Source organism: Podarcis bocagei (genome assembly GCF_964188305.1).
Source record: "Podarcis bocagei genome assembly, chromosome: 1".
In the NCBI taxonomy this organism is placed as follows: Eukaryota; Metazoa; Chordata; class Lepidosauria; order Squamata; family Lacertidae; genus Podarcis; species Podarcis bocagei.
In genome coordinates, this window is record NC_138125.1 from 44,801,018 (window position 1) to 44,818,237 (window position 17,220).

General features: G+C 41.2%; 1 protein-coding gene across 3 annotated transcripts in view; it reads right to left on the bottom strand.

The window, feature by feature from the left end:
- Positions 1-1,844: 1,844 nt before the first annotated feature.
- Positions 1,845-17,220, bottom strand: part of INO80 (INO80 complex ATPase subunit) — a 56,855-nt gene continuing 41,479 nt past the window's right edge. For 2 of the 3 annotated variants that reach the window (XM_081207799.1, XM_081207797.1), the window contains exons 27-36: positions 16,770-16,897; positions 12,628-12,722; positions 11,493-11,565; positions 10,691-10,849; positions 10,156-10,258; positions 9,345-9,433; positions 8,480-8,635; positions 7,487-7,646; positions 4,739-4,954; positions 1,845-3,905 (exon numbers count right to left, since the gene is read on the bottom strand). In XM_081207799.1, the coding sequence (XP_081063925.1) occupies positions 3,700-3,905; positions 4,739-4,954; positions 7,487-7,646; positions 8,480-8,635; positions 9,345-9,433; positions 10,156-10,258; positions 10,691-10,849; positions 11,493-11,565; positions 12,628-12,722; positions 16,770-16,897 (1,385 nt within the window). In that variant the 3' untranslated portion in view covers positions 1,845-3,699. The remainder of the gene's footprint in view (positions 3,906-4,738; positions 4,955-7,486; positions 7,647-8,479; positions 8,636-9,344; positions 9,434-10,155; positions 10,259-10,690; positions 10,850-11,492; positions 11,566-12,627; positions 12,723-16,769; positions 16,898-17,220) is intronic. The other variant, XM_081207798.1, reaches the window with a different exon arrangement.

Below are 17,220 nucleotides of genomic sequence, written 5' to 3' on the forward strand. Positions count from 1 at the left end.
CTCACTTAAAAGCACAGATATGTAGCTAATATGTCCTCAGATTTGCAGAAAGAGTTCCTGACTAAGGGTGGGTGGGGTGCATCCCTAGTCAATTCAGAAGGTCTGACAATCCTACCTTACGGGCCCTTCACACACATACTAAAGCCCTATGGAGAACTGGAGGGGGGCAAAAACCGAGATAACAACAAGAAAGCTTCACTGTAAAGATTTAAACTCAGAATCAGAATAAATCAATCCAGTTAGCAGCTGTCCATGTTGAAGAAAACACAATCCTTTAGCTACACTTGGGGAATCAACAAAAATAATCTTATAAAACAGGAAAGAGCAAAATATTTCCCCATTTCTAATCCTGAGAGAAAAGTTTAGAGGTATTCCTTTGGCACAGTAATGTTACCTCATCTTTCTGGGCTACTTTGCTTCCCTTCATTCACACCCCCCATGATAAAAAGGTATGCTGCCTGGCGGCTGTTGCTCCTCTCACCAGATCATTTTAGCATTCATGCAGCTTATTTTTTTGGTATGTCTAATTCTCATGATTCATCCTCCCCTCCCCCCAAAATGCTGCACACAACTCTTTTCGAAAGCTGAGCTCCTCAAAATGTTGTTTCTTACTTTAAATATATCCAAAGTGAAGCAAGACTCACACAAGAGTATTAAAAGCTCTGCCTCATATGATGACCAGTACAGCTTATGTGAGTTTTAGAAGTCTACATAAACACATAGGCAAAACAAATAGTTTTCAGAAAGTTAGGTATAAGAAGAGAAGGTGCTGAAGAGAAAGCAGAAAGGGTGCAACGTTTTGTAATGATCTTCTTAGCACTTTGCTAGCCCCGCTCTTTGTTGGTGTAAGCCAGGGGTGGGAAACTTCTGGCCAACCCCATCGCAAGGCCTGTTTGGCTCATCCGAAAGAGGTTTACAGGCACTGCTGTTTGGTGCCACCTGCAAAACTCTGTGCAAAGCATTTTAAAAGACCCAACTATCTTCTGATAAGCCTTTTTATCTAGCAAATGTATTGTTTGTGGGAAGCAGCAAACTGACAGTTAACCACCATGAAGGAATCAGGGTAAATCTACACACCAAAGGAATGACAAACCTGGCAAAGAAGGAACTAAATCAATATTTTTGGTGCATGAAATAATGACTCCTTATTTTGCTAAAAATAAAAATGAGACTACACAACTGAACTTATACTTACTAATAATCAATATAAAACAACCACACTTGTACATTACCGTTTTTCTTAGCACAGAAAGGAAAGTTCAAACATTATAGATCCTTTTGCTTTTCATAGCATGGGATCATGTTGATCTCCTCACAAATCACTGTCAGCTGCCAGGCTTGCAAAGATGTACCCACAGCTACCAAATTATGCAGGAAATATACCATGATACCATGGGCCCAGTTTGGTATTTAAGCAAGGTGGGAGAAGCGGATGCAGGGGCGGTATTTAATCTACCACACCTACAATGTGCAGTGCTATTCATATAACAAAAATTCACACCACCATACAGAACGGTATGACAACATTTGCTAACCTCTGTACCCCCCCCCCCCCGCTGCACATTGCAGCGCTATCGGAAAGGGGGAAACCTCATACTGGATTCAAGGACGGGGTGAGAAAAGAAAATCACTTGTATTTTAGCCACTGATTTATCAGTCAGATGGCTCCAAGACTGTAGTGGCAAGAAGTCTTCTGCGATCGCCTGTGCACATTCTGTGTATCCTGCTGAATGTAGTTATTTCTTAGACATAGGCAGATGTAAAATAATTAGAAAATGAAGCACTTCAGCACATACCTTGTTTCACCAAACTTCGTCATGGAACAATAAGCCACAGAGACTGAATTTACATAAAATTATCTCACTCCATTTTATTTAAGATTCTTTTCTCCAGTTAGTAAAAGAAAGATGTGTCTCTTTTTATACATATGTACAAGTTCAGTTATAAAAATAGACAGCACATTCAAAGAGGAAAAAAAGGCTTGGCATTTTCTGATTCCCTCTAAACACTGTATATACACATGTGAATCTGAGCGGGGTGGGGTAAAATCTTCATGATTTAACTTAAATATCCCCTCCCCACCCAATTATTCCCTCCAAATCTGTTTTTTTTAATAAAAAAAAAACAATTTAACTGAACTTATTTCTGCTATTTTCAGGTGTGCAAATTAAAGGCAGAGTCAACAGGAAGCACTTGCTCTACACTGTGGGACACCAGGCAAGGTGCATGAGACTGAAAAATCCTTTGCTGCCTTAGCTAAGATCTTCACCTCGTAACCTGGTTCTCCCTTGAAAGATGAAAATGCCCAGAAAGAAAATCCATTTAATGTAAATGTGAAGGCAGGAGAACTGCCTCCCTCCTTCATCTCAGTGCAATGCAGACAGAATATATATATTTATATTTATATATATATATATATATATATCATGCCAAAAGCAGATGGTTCTTGTGCATTCAGAATAGAATACCACAACAAAGAGTTGCACTTAATGGCGTTGCTGCTCTCTAACAACTTTCACTAGCTTCACAGAGCTTTGCTACAGTGCTGGATTCATCACAGTGGAGCAATCCAAACCTGCTGGGTGTGGACACTGCTGACAAATGAGTCTTGCTAAAGAAAAGGAACACAGTGAATGGATGGCTTGGAATGAAAGACATCGTTTTAGCTGGGGACTGTATGGATCAGAGAAATGGAAGCATTCCCCAATGCGCATCCTTTGCAGTATGGCCAACAGTGGTACCTAAAACATGTTTTAAAAAAACTCTTCTATGGCACAATGAGATGAAAAGCAGGGACAATTCCCCACTACTCCAATTTCTTCTTGTAATCGCACACAAAATGGCTTTGTAATCTAAAACATTGAAGAGTCCCACATAAGCCAAATCCAAGAAATTGTACTGAAAACCCAATGCTATGAAAGTAAATGTATCCGAGCCTGGGTTTTGCAATGCTAATTGGCAATTTGAAACTTCCTTCTGCTCTGTGAGGCAGAGGCAGCAACATCATTCTCAAAAGCTCTAATCTGCCCTATTGTCGTTTAGCCAACCAAGCAGTACTCTAGTAGTTCAGAAGCATGATACTGACAAAAGCCCCTTTCTAAGACACAGTGCAAAACTCCTCTCTCCTTTCCCCTAGAGTCTATTCTTCATTGCATCCACCATTCATACACATTAGAACCACCAAGATGTTTGTCCACAGCTCCCTTAAAAAAAGGCGCACCGGCCAGAAGGCTCCTCTGAATCTGTGGGGCACCCCCCCCCCCAAGTTTAGTTGCTGATCTCCTTCTTATAAGAATGGAGTTGAATTCCGTATGAAACCTGAAAGACGAGGGGGGCAAAGGGCGCTGGTGTGAGTACAAATGAATGGGGAAGAGATCTCGCAGCCAGTCTCATGTGGAAGCCGGATCCTTTCCCTGCATGATTTGTAGGATGCCAGAAAGAAGCCTAATGGAAAAGTTAAGCTCAAGCATCCCAAGTCTCTGTCCCTCCTCATCCCAAATCTGCAAAGACAGCAAATGCGGGCTACACACGGAAGTGCACACAGAATACCTCTTGCCCCAGTAGTGCAGTTGTCTTCTCCTCAAGCCCACATGTGGGATGGAAACAAGGCATCATCTGTAAACCCTTTTGCTGGTAGGCGTGGGTGGGCTGCTTAGGAAGCCGCTATGGAGACACACAGGTTCCAGGGTTTCAGAATTACTATCGCCCACCTGAAGTGTGGGCTCCTTTGTATTGTTTTCTGATTGAGGTTTCTGGTGCCAAGGAACCTGTCAGGTTTAAGGGTTTGGAGGTTCCACAAACGCTGTTTCCTTTACTCAAGGGGGAAGTGGCGCTTGACTGTCCAAAGTCTGAAAGTCCAGCAGGTCGGATGAGAGGAGTCTGAAGAGGGCTGCCTGAAGACATACCTAGCGACAAAAAGCAAAAGTTTTCCTCATTGGGCCACACCCAGACTATAGCATTTAAACTGCATACAAAATTAAAACTGCAGGATTAAGATTAACCAAGAGCTTTACTGACAACTTTAGCCAAAATAAAAAAAATTCCTTCCAGTAGCACCTTAAAGACCAACTAAGTTAGTTCTTGGTATGAGCTTTCGTGTGCATGCACACTTCTTCAGATACACAGTGTGCATGCACACGAAAGCTCATACCAAGAACTAACTTAGTTGGTCTTTAAGGTGCTACTGGAAGGAATTTTTTTTATTTTGACTATGGCAGACCAACACGGCTACCTATCTGTAACTGGAAACTTTAGCCAAGAATTTTTTTTTTAGTATCTTGCCCTTTTACCCCAAGGATACCCTAGGCAGTGAGTATCAAAATCTGAGTCCATTCATTACAGTGGATAGAAAGCTGTCACGGAAAAGGAAAACATTCTATTTTTTGTACGAGTATTTAGTACCGAGGTTTAATCTGACCAATCATAATTGGATTTTGTGATAAAGGGACTTATTAGGCTAATTAGTCCCCAGAAAGCGAGTGAACCTTTTAATTACATATAAACATACTGATAGGAGCAAAAATGTGGACTTGAGCCGACAACAGTTCTACCTAACTGCTTATCTTTCAGAGACTAGAAATGAACTTTTATACCATCATATGCGCTGGAACTTCAACATGCCTGGATTTCAAGTGGAGACTTAGATATCCTACAAGGATATCTTCAGCTGTCCTTAAGGACGGCTGAAGGCCTGGTGTCAAAGCATAAAGGGTGTTCAACGCCCCACACAACCTCCTACCTTTAGACACGTTGTACCCATACGCTGCATATGCGGCTGCTGAGGCGGCAGCTGCTCCTGCTTTGGCACCTGCCATGGCAGCTGCACTTCCGGCTGTGGATTTCCGGCTCCGGCCTTTCCCTGTGCTTTTTGACCCGCCATTTGCACCTTTGGGACGGCCTCGGCTTCTACCTGAATGACCTCGTCCTGTGATGGGCATATCCTGTATTGAAATTCCTTAACAAAACCAATGAAGAAAGAACATTTAGTGATGTGTAACAAATAGTGACTGTATAATTAAATATAATTTAGTAAAGGAGACCAAAATGTTTTGCCTTCATAAGCCCCCATCCCCTTTCAAAGAAGTTACCTAATTCTTCAAGGCAGACAATATTCTGTCACAAACAGCAGAGATATTCAGAAAAGTGACTTTGGGCAACAGTCGCCTGCTACCTGAGCCTTGTACGACCGAGTAAGACTATCTCCACTATGACAATCCAATGCTTGTCCAAAAACTAAACTTGTTTGATACATTTAAAAAGACATGCTTGGGGATTAAAATGTATGTCCTTGCTGAATCCATTGTAACTGCTAATCTTGTACTGATAAATATATTGTAAAATATTTTACATCAACGTTTTATGATCTACCCAAGTCTACTTGAAGCAATTCAGATTTGTGCCTTAGGAAATGAATTTGTATACACTGGTACCTCTGGATGCGAACGGGATCTGTTCCGGTGCCCCGTTCGCATCCTGAGTAGAACGTAGCACACGAGTGCGTGTGTCGCCGCTTCCACGCATACGCATGACGTCATTTTGAGCGTCTGCGTGAGCGGCGAAACCCGGAAGTAACACGCTCCGTTACTTCTGGGTCGCCGCGGAGCGCAACCCAAAAATGCTTAATCTGAAGCTACTTCAACCCGAGGTATGACTGTATAAGCATTTAGCTTGCTCTGCTTGATACTTCATCATTTTAAAAAACATAGCTTAATCTTCCATCAAAGGGAACTAGTTCAATAAAATCATCCACTTACTCAAGTCTATACTATTCTAGCGACTTCTGAAAGCCTTTCTTCGGAAGCAACAACAATGACCTTCCAAATCAATTAAACAAGAACTGCAATTCTTTTTAATTTGGGGTGCCTCATAAGTTTGGTGACAGAGCTCAGAGATACAATGTTTTAGAAATATTATCTTAGAGTTTATACAAGGTCAAAGCTGAACTGCCCTAAATGGCTTCGGCCCAGTATACCTGAAGGAGCGTCCCCACCCCCATTGTTCTGCCCAGATACTGAGGTCCAGCTCTGAGGGCCTTCTGGCAGTTCCCTCACTGTGAGAAGCAAAGCTACAGGGAACCAGGCAGAGAGCCTTCTCGGTGGTGGCGCCCGCCCTGTGGAACGCCCTCCCATCAGATGTCAAGCAAATAAACAACTACCTGACTTTTAGAAAATATCTGAAGACAGCCCTGTTTAGGGAAGTTTTTAATGTTTGATGTATTTATCGTCGTTTTTAATATTATGTTGGGAGCTGCTCAGAGTGGCTGGGGAAACCTAGACAGATGGGTGGGGTATTAATAATAAATTATATTATTATTATAACTGAGGGATGGGGAGTGGGAAAGGCAATGGTACGCAATGTTCTAACCCAATGGTTCCCAATTAGATATGTATTGTGGACCCCCTACTTTTGTAAATTTTGATATCTCTATGGTAGTTTTTGCCATGGACACCCTGGATGGGTTACACAGACATCCTGGGGTTCACAGAAGACCAATTGGGAACCACTGTTCTAAACTGTAAAGCTGATGGCCTGATCCCATAAACCAGTAACATTAGTCAGCTTTGTGGAACTACAGCAACTCTACCCACTACCTGGAACTTGCACTGCTGATAGCTACCGTATTTACTCGAGTCTAATGCACCATCGAATCTAATGCACACCTCAATTTTCAGAACCTTGAAAGCAAAAAAAGTATTTGCTGGCAAATGTAAATGTGCCATTGAATCTAATGAGGACCTTAATTTTCACAACATTATTTGGCCAAAAAAAGGTGAGCATTAGATTCGAGTAAATACGGTAATTAATAGAGCCCCCTTTTCAAACCGGTAATTTCAGGAAACAGTTGTAATTATTCAGACTTGGACAGAATGGAATTAAGAGAACTGCAATTTGTCTGCATTCTGCAATGGCAACTCAGCCAAACGAGTCAGGGAGAAGGATCGAGACCCCCATTTCCCTTCTGGTCACTTTTCTTTTCAATGCCTCCTGTGAGAGACAATGCTGCAGTCAAGAACTAAAAGGGAAGGCAGAGCAGTTGAAGGTGTTTCAAAATTTATTTTTCGATTACATATACCTCTAAGCAAGAAACCTCTCAAATACAGTAATGAAAAGAAGCTTGGCACTTCTGATATGGGTATAGGTCAGTATTATCCTCCTCCTAAACTGTAAGGCAAATGGGGCGCTGAAAGAGACAGGAGTTGCCTAAACCCATCCAGTTAAATTTACAGCCGAGTTGAGATTTGGAATAAGAGCCAACTTCATACTTTTGTCCTTATTCCAACTTATGAAGCTTATTTAGAATCAAAAGAATTAAGCGGTGAATGATCAAGCACATTAGATTTCACCTGAGCTAACAAATCTGAAGGAGACATTATTTGCTAGATTAACTCCAGTCCTGCCTGTAAGCAAATCCAGTGCTCAGAAGCACGGCCATATACAGAGTTCACCTTATGCTCCTTGTGCGCCATGTTTAAAGACAAATACTAACCATTCATGTTGTCAGACACTGAGCCCGTGATGGAAGCAGGAGAGTTAGTAGCTCTTGACTGAGGCGCTGAAGATGCTGGATCATCCACAATCACCAGCATGTCATTGCTGCTCTCGTCAGGTGGGATGGATTCCATGTGCAACTCACTGTTGATGGAAATCTAGATCATATAAAAATAAAAGTCTGTAAGTTTACATTAAGCTATGCTTTTGGATTAAGCCTGCATGCTGAAATCAGTGCGCTATAGAAATAATGCAAGACTATAAAAACTGCTAGAAGCCTTGGAGAATGAAAGGGTCCTACTCTGTCTTCTACAAAATGTGTTGCTGCCTCCCTCACCTATCACAAATGGGACCCATCAATGAGAAGAACCTCTTTCCATCTGCCATTCACCTATTCTTATTGAGTGTGGGCACTCTGAAGCAGCCCTATGATGCGGATCTTAAATTTTGAGTTGGCTCAAACGGGACAACTTTTAGGGACCATGGTCCCAAGTTATTTCAAGTTAAAGCCAGAACTTTGAACTGAGCCTGGAAACGTACGAGAAGTCAGTGCAAGATGCTTTAAAATAGGTATCAGATATATGGTCAGAATGGCAAACGGCAATCTGATGTCTGCCTTGCCCATATATTCAAAGCTAACCTGGAAGTTTCTAAAGACTGGAAAAGTGTTGTACAGTGGTACCTCGGGTTACATACGCTTCAGGTTACAGACTCTGCTAACCCAGAAATAGTGCTTCAGGTTAAGAACTTTGCTTCAGGATGAGAAAAGAAATTGTGTAGCGGCAGCGCAGCGGCAGCAGGAGGTCCCATTAGTTAAAGTGGTGCTTCAGGTTAAGAACAGTTTCAGGTTAAGAACGGACTTCCGGAAAGAATTAAGTACTTAACCTGAGGTACCACTGTACAGCTATCTCCATCCACAGCTGGTGTACACTGCAATAATATCATTGCCATGTATGAAGCAGCCCAATGGTGTTGGTAAAGAAATTCCTACCTCACTGAAAGGGCTGGGCATGGCAGAGTCAACACTAACAAATGACTCATCCCCGTCAGCTGAGAGGTTGGAATTATCTGCAGATGGAACAAACGGGATCACCAGATTCATGCCTTCTTTCCTTTTCCTCCCGTCTAACTCGTCTTCCTTCTTCTTCTGAAATCAATTTAAGGAAACAACCATCAAAAGGGCTGGAAAACATGGAAAAGTGGCTAAAAGCAGGCCCTTTACTGAACTTTGCAGTGCAGTTCTCCAACCAAAAAAATTAACAAAAATGTGTGTTTTAGTGACGTGTGCATAAAAATGCATATATTAGTGAAAATAACATACAAAATGCATTATATCAGGAACAACTATTTACAAAAATGTGCATATTAGAACTGTATAATGAAAATTTAAGTTATCTACCAGGACCTAAACTGTTTGAGGAAAACAGCAACATTTTCAATGCCAGATTAGAAACACTGCTATCCAAAGGAGGCTCTATTCTCAAGTATTATTATTTCAGGAAAATTCATTTCAGACAGCAAAAATTATATTTATTGATAATTTTCATTCTCTTCAGAAGTGAGCTACAATCAAATTAGAATGACTAGTTTCCCACTTTAAATCTGAATTAACCCTATATGTGGAAAAGCAAATACAAAGCAAAAGACAGAAGAACAACATTCTTTAAAACAGAGACACATCCACTGGAGAATTTGCATCACTTGCTCTCCCAGGAAGATTGAACCTCCTTGATCAGGAAAGCACTAAAATTAACCTGAGTGGGACAGGTGGCCTTACTGCTCCTGAAGGTAATAATAAAAAAAAAAACATTTAAAGCAATAACGTAACAAAATAACAGGAGTGTTATTTGAAGTACCTTTTCAGCATATTTTTCCCTCTTTCGTTTACGCTCTTTCACACGATTTGTCTCCTCCTGCTGCCGCTTCTCCTCCTGACGCTGGCGCACTACCAGTTAAAAAATAAAGTCAGAAACCATTATTTACCAGAAGAACTGCAAAATTCTTGCAAAACACAAGAGCCCAGTTGAACGCAATTGGAATAAGGCCCGTGTTGGTCCTTTAACCCCAACAACGTAACTTCATCCATTCTCATGGTTCCATTCTCCGTTCCCTCAAAAAAAGTCTGACTATCAGACCCAAATCCAAGAATAATATCCAACAAAGTAGTTCCATTAGCGCAACTATTTCTGATTGTACAATGGAACTTCTCCTTCCACTCATCTTCCTTGGACACACCATGTCCTCCCCAAATCTGCTTCAGAGAGTTGGAGGAACACTCTCTGGAACAGTTAAAAAGAGAAGGCAGCATTTCTGCTTTTAAATAGGAGCGTGATTGTGAGATTCTTAAGCTTTTAGTTTTGTAAAACAGCACTCTGAAGCAAAATTGGAGTCAAATGTCTCAACTGCCTTTAATCTTGATACTGAATGCATCTATTTAAGGGTGGATCCAGATAAAATAGTTGTGCTTAGCTCTCACTGAAATAAATGGGAAACGATCAAGACATGACTTTCTGTTTGCACTTATTTCAATGGGACATAAGCACTTAGCTTCTTCATCTACCTCATTTTATAGTTATTGATACAAATAAATTAGCAAACAAAAACACAGGCACACAGTGGGAGCTGGTGAAGTATATGACAGAGGTAGGAGTATGGACTCACACATACATTTTTTCTCAAGTTCTTCATCATCCAGAAGAAGACTAACCACCTCCTTGGGTTTCAAGGTGTCGGGTTTGAAATTGCCTCCTGAAATCACCATCCTTTGAATCTATGGAAAAGAAAGAATGCATCAGAAATTTTCTTCTCAGATTATTTAATGCCAGAGACAATCAAGAGAAAGTGGAGGCACTTTATCTAATATCTATTAGATTGAATGTGGGAGAAATATTATGATTTTTTAAGTCTGAACTTTGAAAGTTGTTTAAAAATGGCAATGTTATTTTGTAATTCTAATCCCAAGAGGCACTCCATGGCACAAGAAGGTATGTGTGCAGCCTAAAGTGGTAAGAACTTTGGTGCTATGTACAATTTACCCATTACTCCTGAGTGCTACACTTCATTACAGGCATATAAAGGTAATCATTTCCCATTAGGTGGTATTATCTTTGCTGGAGATTAATCTCTGATTTCTCATCAATCACAGCTCAATTTCCTTGCTATCCCTTCTACACCACATTATTCCATATTTTGTTACCCTTACCTCACTTTTCTCCTTGGCCCTCTGCAAGATGCGTTCCTCTATGGTGCCTTTACAAATCAACCGGTACACAGTGACCTGTTTGGTCTGACCCAGCCTGTGAGCTCGATCCATGGCCTGCTGATCTACTGTTGGATTCCAATCACTATCGTAGAAAATTACCTGTCAGGGCATTTTTTTGAGGGGAAAAGGTTACAAATACAAAACTGATTCTATGGTCACCACCCAAAGTTTGTACTGCACTTTAAAATGATAGTAAACAGCGTTGCCTTAAGAATGATAACATCTTAGTGATTTTTTTGGGGTGAACCCAGATACAAGTCCAGTTCTGTATAAGACTATAATTATTTAAAGTCTGCTTTACACATTACTATTACTAAAATGGAGATCAACTTCATGCAGCAAAAAGCATGTGCACAATTCACATCTGAAATGGGGTAAAAATTATTTGTTTTTCCAGGTTTAGATTACTGGCCAATCATAACACTTCATGAATTATGTGGGGTTGTTTTTTTTTCTTTTGCTACACTATAATTGTCTTCATACTGGAAAAAAGACAATGCAAGAAGCAGCCATCATATTCAGATTTAGGAAAGCAAAGGTAGTGAAACTTTATATTATATCAAATAATTCTGTACTACCAGGAATATCCAAGCTCTGTTAATTAATCAGACTATAGTAGCTTTATGCTTTTTGACATATGAAATATCCTGTTTTAGTGCTTTTTCCTTTCTGCTGAGTACAAATTTTCCTGGAATAGCCCACAGTGTTAAGAAAACATTTTCAAACCAAGCTGTTTACTCACTGTATCAGCAGCTGTAAGGTTAATGCCTAAGCCACCAGCTCTTGTGCTTAACAGGAACACAAAGATATCATTCCTACAGAGAGAGATAGAAAGAACAAAAGCAACCATTGCAGTTGTGTTGCTACATAAACATTACTTACGACAATAATGACTATTACCAGGAGGGTTTTGACTTTTGCAATCAAAGACAGAATCACTTCACCCAACAGTTTATTATTATAATACCAGCGTATCTGCCTTGATTTCTAATATTGATTTTATGCTACAGGACTTGTTGCACTGTGGAACTGTGGCTTTTTGATCTGGCTAAATCTTTAACGATGGGAAAGAACTCAATGCTGGAATACCACCACAAATTTCATCACATGAAATTACAACACAAAACTCCCATGATTATCCGAGTTAATGGGGGTGGCAAATTAATTTTGTTTGTTTGAAACAGCATGGAAACCAGCACCAAACTTTCATTATATTCCACTAGATTTCCAGAAGCAGCTGTTTACAATGTGTGTAAGATAACAAAAACCACAGAAACTGCAAGGTTAGGGAATGTCAGGAAAAGGTACCGTTGGTAGTCACTTGAAATTTGTTTCTAAGGAAATGAAGAACCAACACAGCCTTAGTGTTTAAGTGAAATACTAAGGGTGATTCTTTGGACCCTCATGGGAGGAATTCATTGCAAGTGCCAGACGGAACAATCCATGTTCTCCTCCCCTTGTGTGCTGATCTAGGGGGTTCTCCCAACCCCACAAGATCCAATTTTGGGGGAGTGAGGGGGTGAAGACTCATTGGGCAAGAAGCCCTTGGTTCAGCCTTCAGCTGCCAGAAGTAAGTAGTTGCATCCCACCCATAGTTTAGATGCTGAAGAACGACAGTGTAAGTACAGTTTGTCATAAGCTGGGATCCAATGGATTGACTGTGCAGTTTGACTTACAAAGGTTACCTGGCTCTTCCTTTCCATCACCTCTTGGCCGATGTATAGCATAAGCATATTCCTACAAGAAGAATGGAGGGGTCCCAACACTAACCATATTCCATGGGAGGACGGAGGAGTCTGTGTACCTGGTGAGTTGGAAACTACTTAACAGAACCCCGTCGCTATAATTCAACAGAGAAAGCAAAGGGAAAAACATACCTGTTCTGAAAGTCGGCTACCATATCTCTTCTCTCAGAGATTTTTGAAGACCCATCTAATCGCATATATGTATGCTTTCTGTAAACCATGTACTCCTACAAGAAACCCAGAACAAAATCTCAACATTTTTAATCTAGATTTTCAACAGAAAAAACAATTATAATTGTTTTGAACATCACAGTGCCATGAAATATTGTGCGAGCTTCCAATATGCCAGAAGGCTACTAATGTAATTTTAAAAGCAAAATAATCTGTTTGCACCATGCAGTGCTGCTAAAAACATACTAATCCTGAACCTGCTGAATTAAAAGCTGATTATTAAAAAAAGACTGAGGTGCTCAGGAAGCCTGTGTCATGTAGGTACTTCATTGCTCACCATTCAGTTAATATTCGTTTACTGGGCAAATTACCAAGCGATGTTCAGTCCTTTATTCACACCATGTACTTAACTATTTCTGACCTCCATGGCCATTGTTATAATCTAAAATCCATAAACAGTTTCAGGCCTCTTTAAGTTTTATTTGTATTTCAATGTGCTCAAAATTATATCCAAGACGGTAGATTTTTGTATTAATTCACAAGCTCATCTCACTCCTTTTACACATTATTCTGTACTTGAATTAATCTCTGAATTAAATTTGACTTTAATGTATGCATGTACTTTATTCTCTCTCTTTCTTACTCTCTCTCTCTCTCTCTCTCTCTCTCTCACACACACACACACACACACGAGCAACAGCAATGAAAGAAGCCTGAGGGGGACTAAGGAGTACAGGAGCACTTAGTTCTTTGAACCCTTCTAGGTTCAGAAGAATATATGCACATTCACTTGGTTTACAAAACATACAATCCACAAAGTTTAATATTTTTGGTGCTGAATTTATTTTCAAGAAGCGTATATAAAACTCTGACAACAGACTTGTTTCTGGGGGGGGGGGGAGTGTAATCAATAAACAAGCTTTGGTATAGCTCAAGGTCATAATGCTGTTGTTGTTAACTGCAAATATCAGGGTTCATATCTCCACTCAGCCATCAAGCTCACTGTGTGATCTACAGCCAGTCACAGTCTCTCAGCCTAACCAACTTTCATGGGGTTGTTGCACGAATAAACAGGAAGGGGGAGAAACAGGTGCACCACCTTAACTTCATTGATGGAAAGGTGTGATACAGTTAAATAATTTTTTAAAAGGTTTCACTGGGATCAAAGGAGTAGGGTGACTCAGTGGTCTCATTTGAAGATAAAACCAAACCATGTTTGTTTAGCTAAACTGTAGCTTGTTTACTGCACTGTATCCAGTACTGTAGTTCTGGTGGTGAGGGGATGAGTGTTCAGACCCCTGGGCTCTCACTTGTGGGGTGCCTCAGGGTTCTGTCCTCTCCCCCATGCTTTTCAACATCTATATGCAGCCGCTGGGAGAGATCATCAGGGGGTTTGGGCTGAGTGTTCATCAGTATGCAGATGATACCCAGCTCTACCTTTCTCTCAAATCAGAACCAGTGAAGGCGGTGACAGTCCTGTGTGAGTGTCTGGAGGCGGTTGGAGGATGGATGGCGGCAAACAGATTGAGATTGAATCCTGACAAGACAGAAGTACTGTTTCTGGGGGACAGGAAGCGGGCAGGTGTGGGGGGATTCCCTGGTCCTGAATGGGGTAACCGTGCCCCTGAAGGACCAGGTGCGCAGCCTGGGAGTCATTTTGGACTCACAGCTGTCCATGGAGGCACAGGTTAAATCCGTGTCCAGGGCAGCTGTGTACCAGCTCCATCTGGTACGTAGGCTGAGACCCTATCTGCCCGCGGACTGCCTCGCCAGAGTGGTGCATGCTCTGGTTATCTCCCGCTTGGACTACTGCAATGCGCTCTACGTGGGGCTACCTTTGAAGGTGACCCGGAAACTACAACTAATCCAGAATGCAGCAGCCAGACTGGTGACTGGGAACGGCCGCCGAGACCATATAACACCGGTCTTGAAAGACCTACATTGGCTCCCAGTACGTTTCCGAGCACAATTCAAAGTGTTGGTGCTGACCTTTAAAGCCCTAAACGGCCTCGGTCCAGTATACCTGAAGGAGCGTCTCCACCTCCATCGTTCTACCCGGACACTGAGGTCCAGCACTGAGGGCCTTCTGGCGGTTCCCTCACTGCGAGAAGCCAAGTTACAGGGAACCAGGCAGAGGGCCTTCTCGGTAGTGGCGCCCTCCCTGTGGAACACCCTCCCACCAGATGTCAAAGAGAACAACAACTACCAGACTTTTAGAAGACATCTGAAGGCAGCCCTGTTTAGGGAAGCTTTTAATGTTTGATGTATCATAGTATTTTAATATTCTTTTGGAAGCCGCCCAGAGTGGCTGGGGAAACCCAGCCAGATGGGCGGGGTATAAATAATAAATTATTATTATTATTATTATTATTATTATTCTTGTTTTTCCCCATCCATAAAAATAGAGCTTTGAAAATGAGGATAGCCTGCCAAGAGCAGACTGAGTAATAGGTTTTGTGTTTTATATTGTTTAAATGAGGTATGATATAAATATTGAGCATGCTAAAAGGTATAGGACCCATGACAGTTAAGTCCAGTCGCAGACAACTCTGGGGTTGCGGCGCTCATCTCGCTTTACAGGCCGAGGGAGCTGGCATTTGTCCGCAGACAGTTTTTCCGGGTCATGTGGCCAGCATGACTAAGACGCTTCTGGTGAAACCAGAGCAGCGCATGGAAACGCTGTTTACCTTCCCGCTGGAGCGGTACCTATTTATCTACTTGCACTTTTTGGCGTGCTTTCGAACTGCTAGGTTGGCAGGAGCTGGGACCGAGCAACGGGAGTTCATCCCGTCGTGGGGATTCAAACCGCCGACCTTCTGATCAGCAAGCCCAAGAGGCTCAGTGGTTTAGACCACAGCGCCACCCACATCCCTCCATTGAGCATTCTGTGTGAATGCAAAAGAACAGTAGTGTTCTTGCAGTCCATCTTTTTGAATTATTAAAAAATATATATGAAATATTAAGAATATTCTTTCAGGCCTTGTGCATGAAAAAATGTTGCAACCACAAACAAAAAATAAGGATAAAAAACTCAAGTTCCTAATTAGAAATCAAAAAAGAAATATTGAACTGCAATCAACGCTTAGTTCCTGGAAGGATATTATGACCTTGGTAGAGTTCATCTCCCACCAGAGTGTAACTGGGCTTCCACCGAGAAAAGGGGTTGTATATTAGAATCTGTCTCAAATAGGTTAAGTATGTTTGCATGGATTAAGGAGGAAGAACTAAGCTAAGGCTTAATGAATTATGGTAGCTCTTCTTGCTAATATAGACCAAGACAGTTAGAATAATAAAACATAGTTATTTAATGACAACTATGGTATTTGGGATGTTAACAACAGCATAATAATTACAGTGGAAGATTCAAGAGTTTTTGCAAGAAAGTCTTTCAGACAGTTAACAGCACACAGGTTGTAGACTCTTTTTATCTTTGTAGCTTTTTTAAAAGTAAAAAAGATACTGCTAATCCTAGAGGGATAGTTATATTAAAACCTCTTGAATATCCTCCCATTAAGCCTGCTCAGCTGACGCTGTCAGCATGACACTAGAAGTACTAATCCTTGAAAATAATGAAATCAGTCCTGGGTAGAGTGTGCTGGTTTACTGAGGCAGCAGATAAAATAAGTAACTTCATCTCTTCCTTCCTTTGGTCCACTGCAAATGACAGGGACTTTACAACAATAGAAAAAATATATACACCATCCAAATTATTCAAAACCAAGAGCAACCAAGCAATTGATATAGAGCCTGGTCCAATAGTTCTACTGAACTATGATTCTGTAAGTGGTCCACTTGGTCAGTCTGAAAGTGACAGGGTTACGCTGGTGCAGCTAAGTATCTAGGACTTCACTTGGACAGCAACACAGAACGGCATGACTGCAATGGGCCAGATCTTACGTAACTTAGGGACAGAGCAGAGAGTGGGGGAAAGTATGCATGATTCTCTGTAAATGTATATCCTGGTCCAGTATGCTGCTGCGCTAGCAAAAGCATGCAATCCACACAGCCTCTCCTTTCCTTAAAAGACTGTATTTATGTCAAATACTATATTTCCTTAGTCATTAGCTTCAGTTTCTCCTTCATGCAGGGTAAATGAATCCTACCTCCAACAAGTCAATCATCCGTGTCATCTGAGAGTAGATAAGGACTCTGTGTCCTTGAGATTTCAATCTTGTCAACAAAACATCAAGGGCATAAAGTTTTCCACTGTCTGTGATCAGACTCTCTTTGTCTAAAGGGAAGGAAGGGGGGGGAAATATTTATTTATTTATTTATTTAACTTGTATACCGCCCTATACTCAGCCTCAGGGTGGTTCACAGGATAAAAATCACAATATAAAAACACAAATTACATAATCATAATAAAAAAGAGAACATTGAGAACAATGTGGGGGCATTACTTTTTGGGTGGGGGTGCAGCAGGGAGAAGGCTTATTTCTCCCTAAGTGCTATAGCCCCTAACACAAAATGCCCCTGCATTACAATTAAGATCCAAAGGCCTGGGTGAATAAGAATGATTCTGCCTGGCACCTAAAAACAGTTAGTGATGATGCC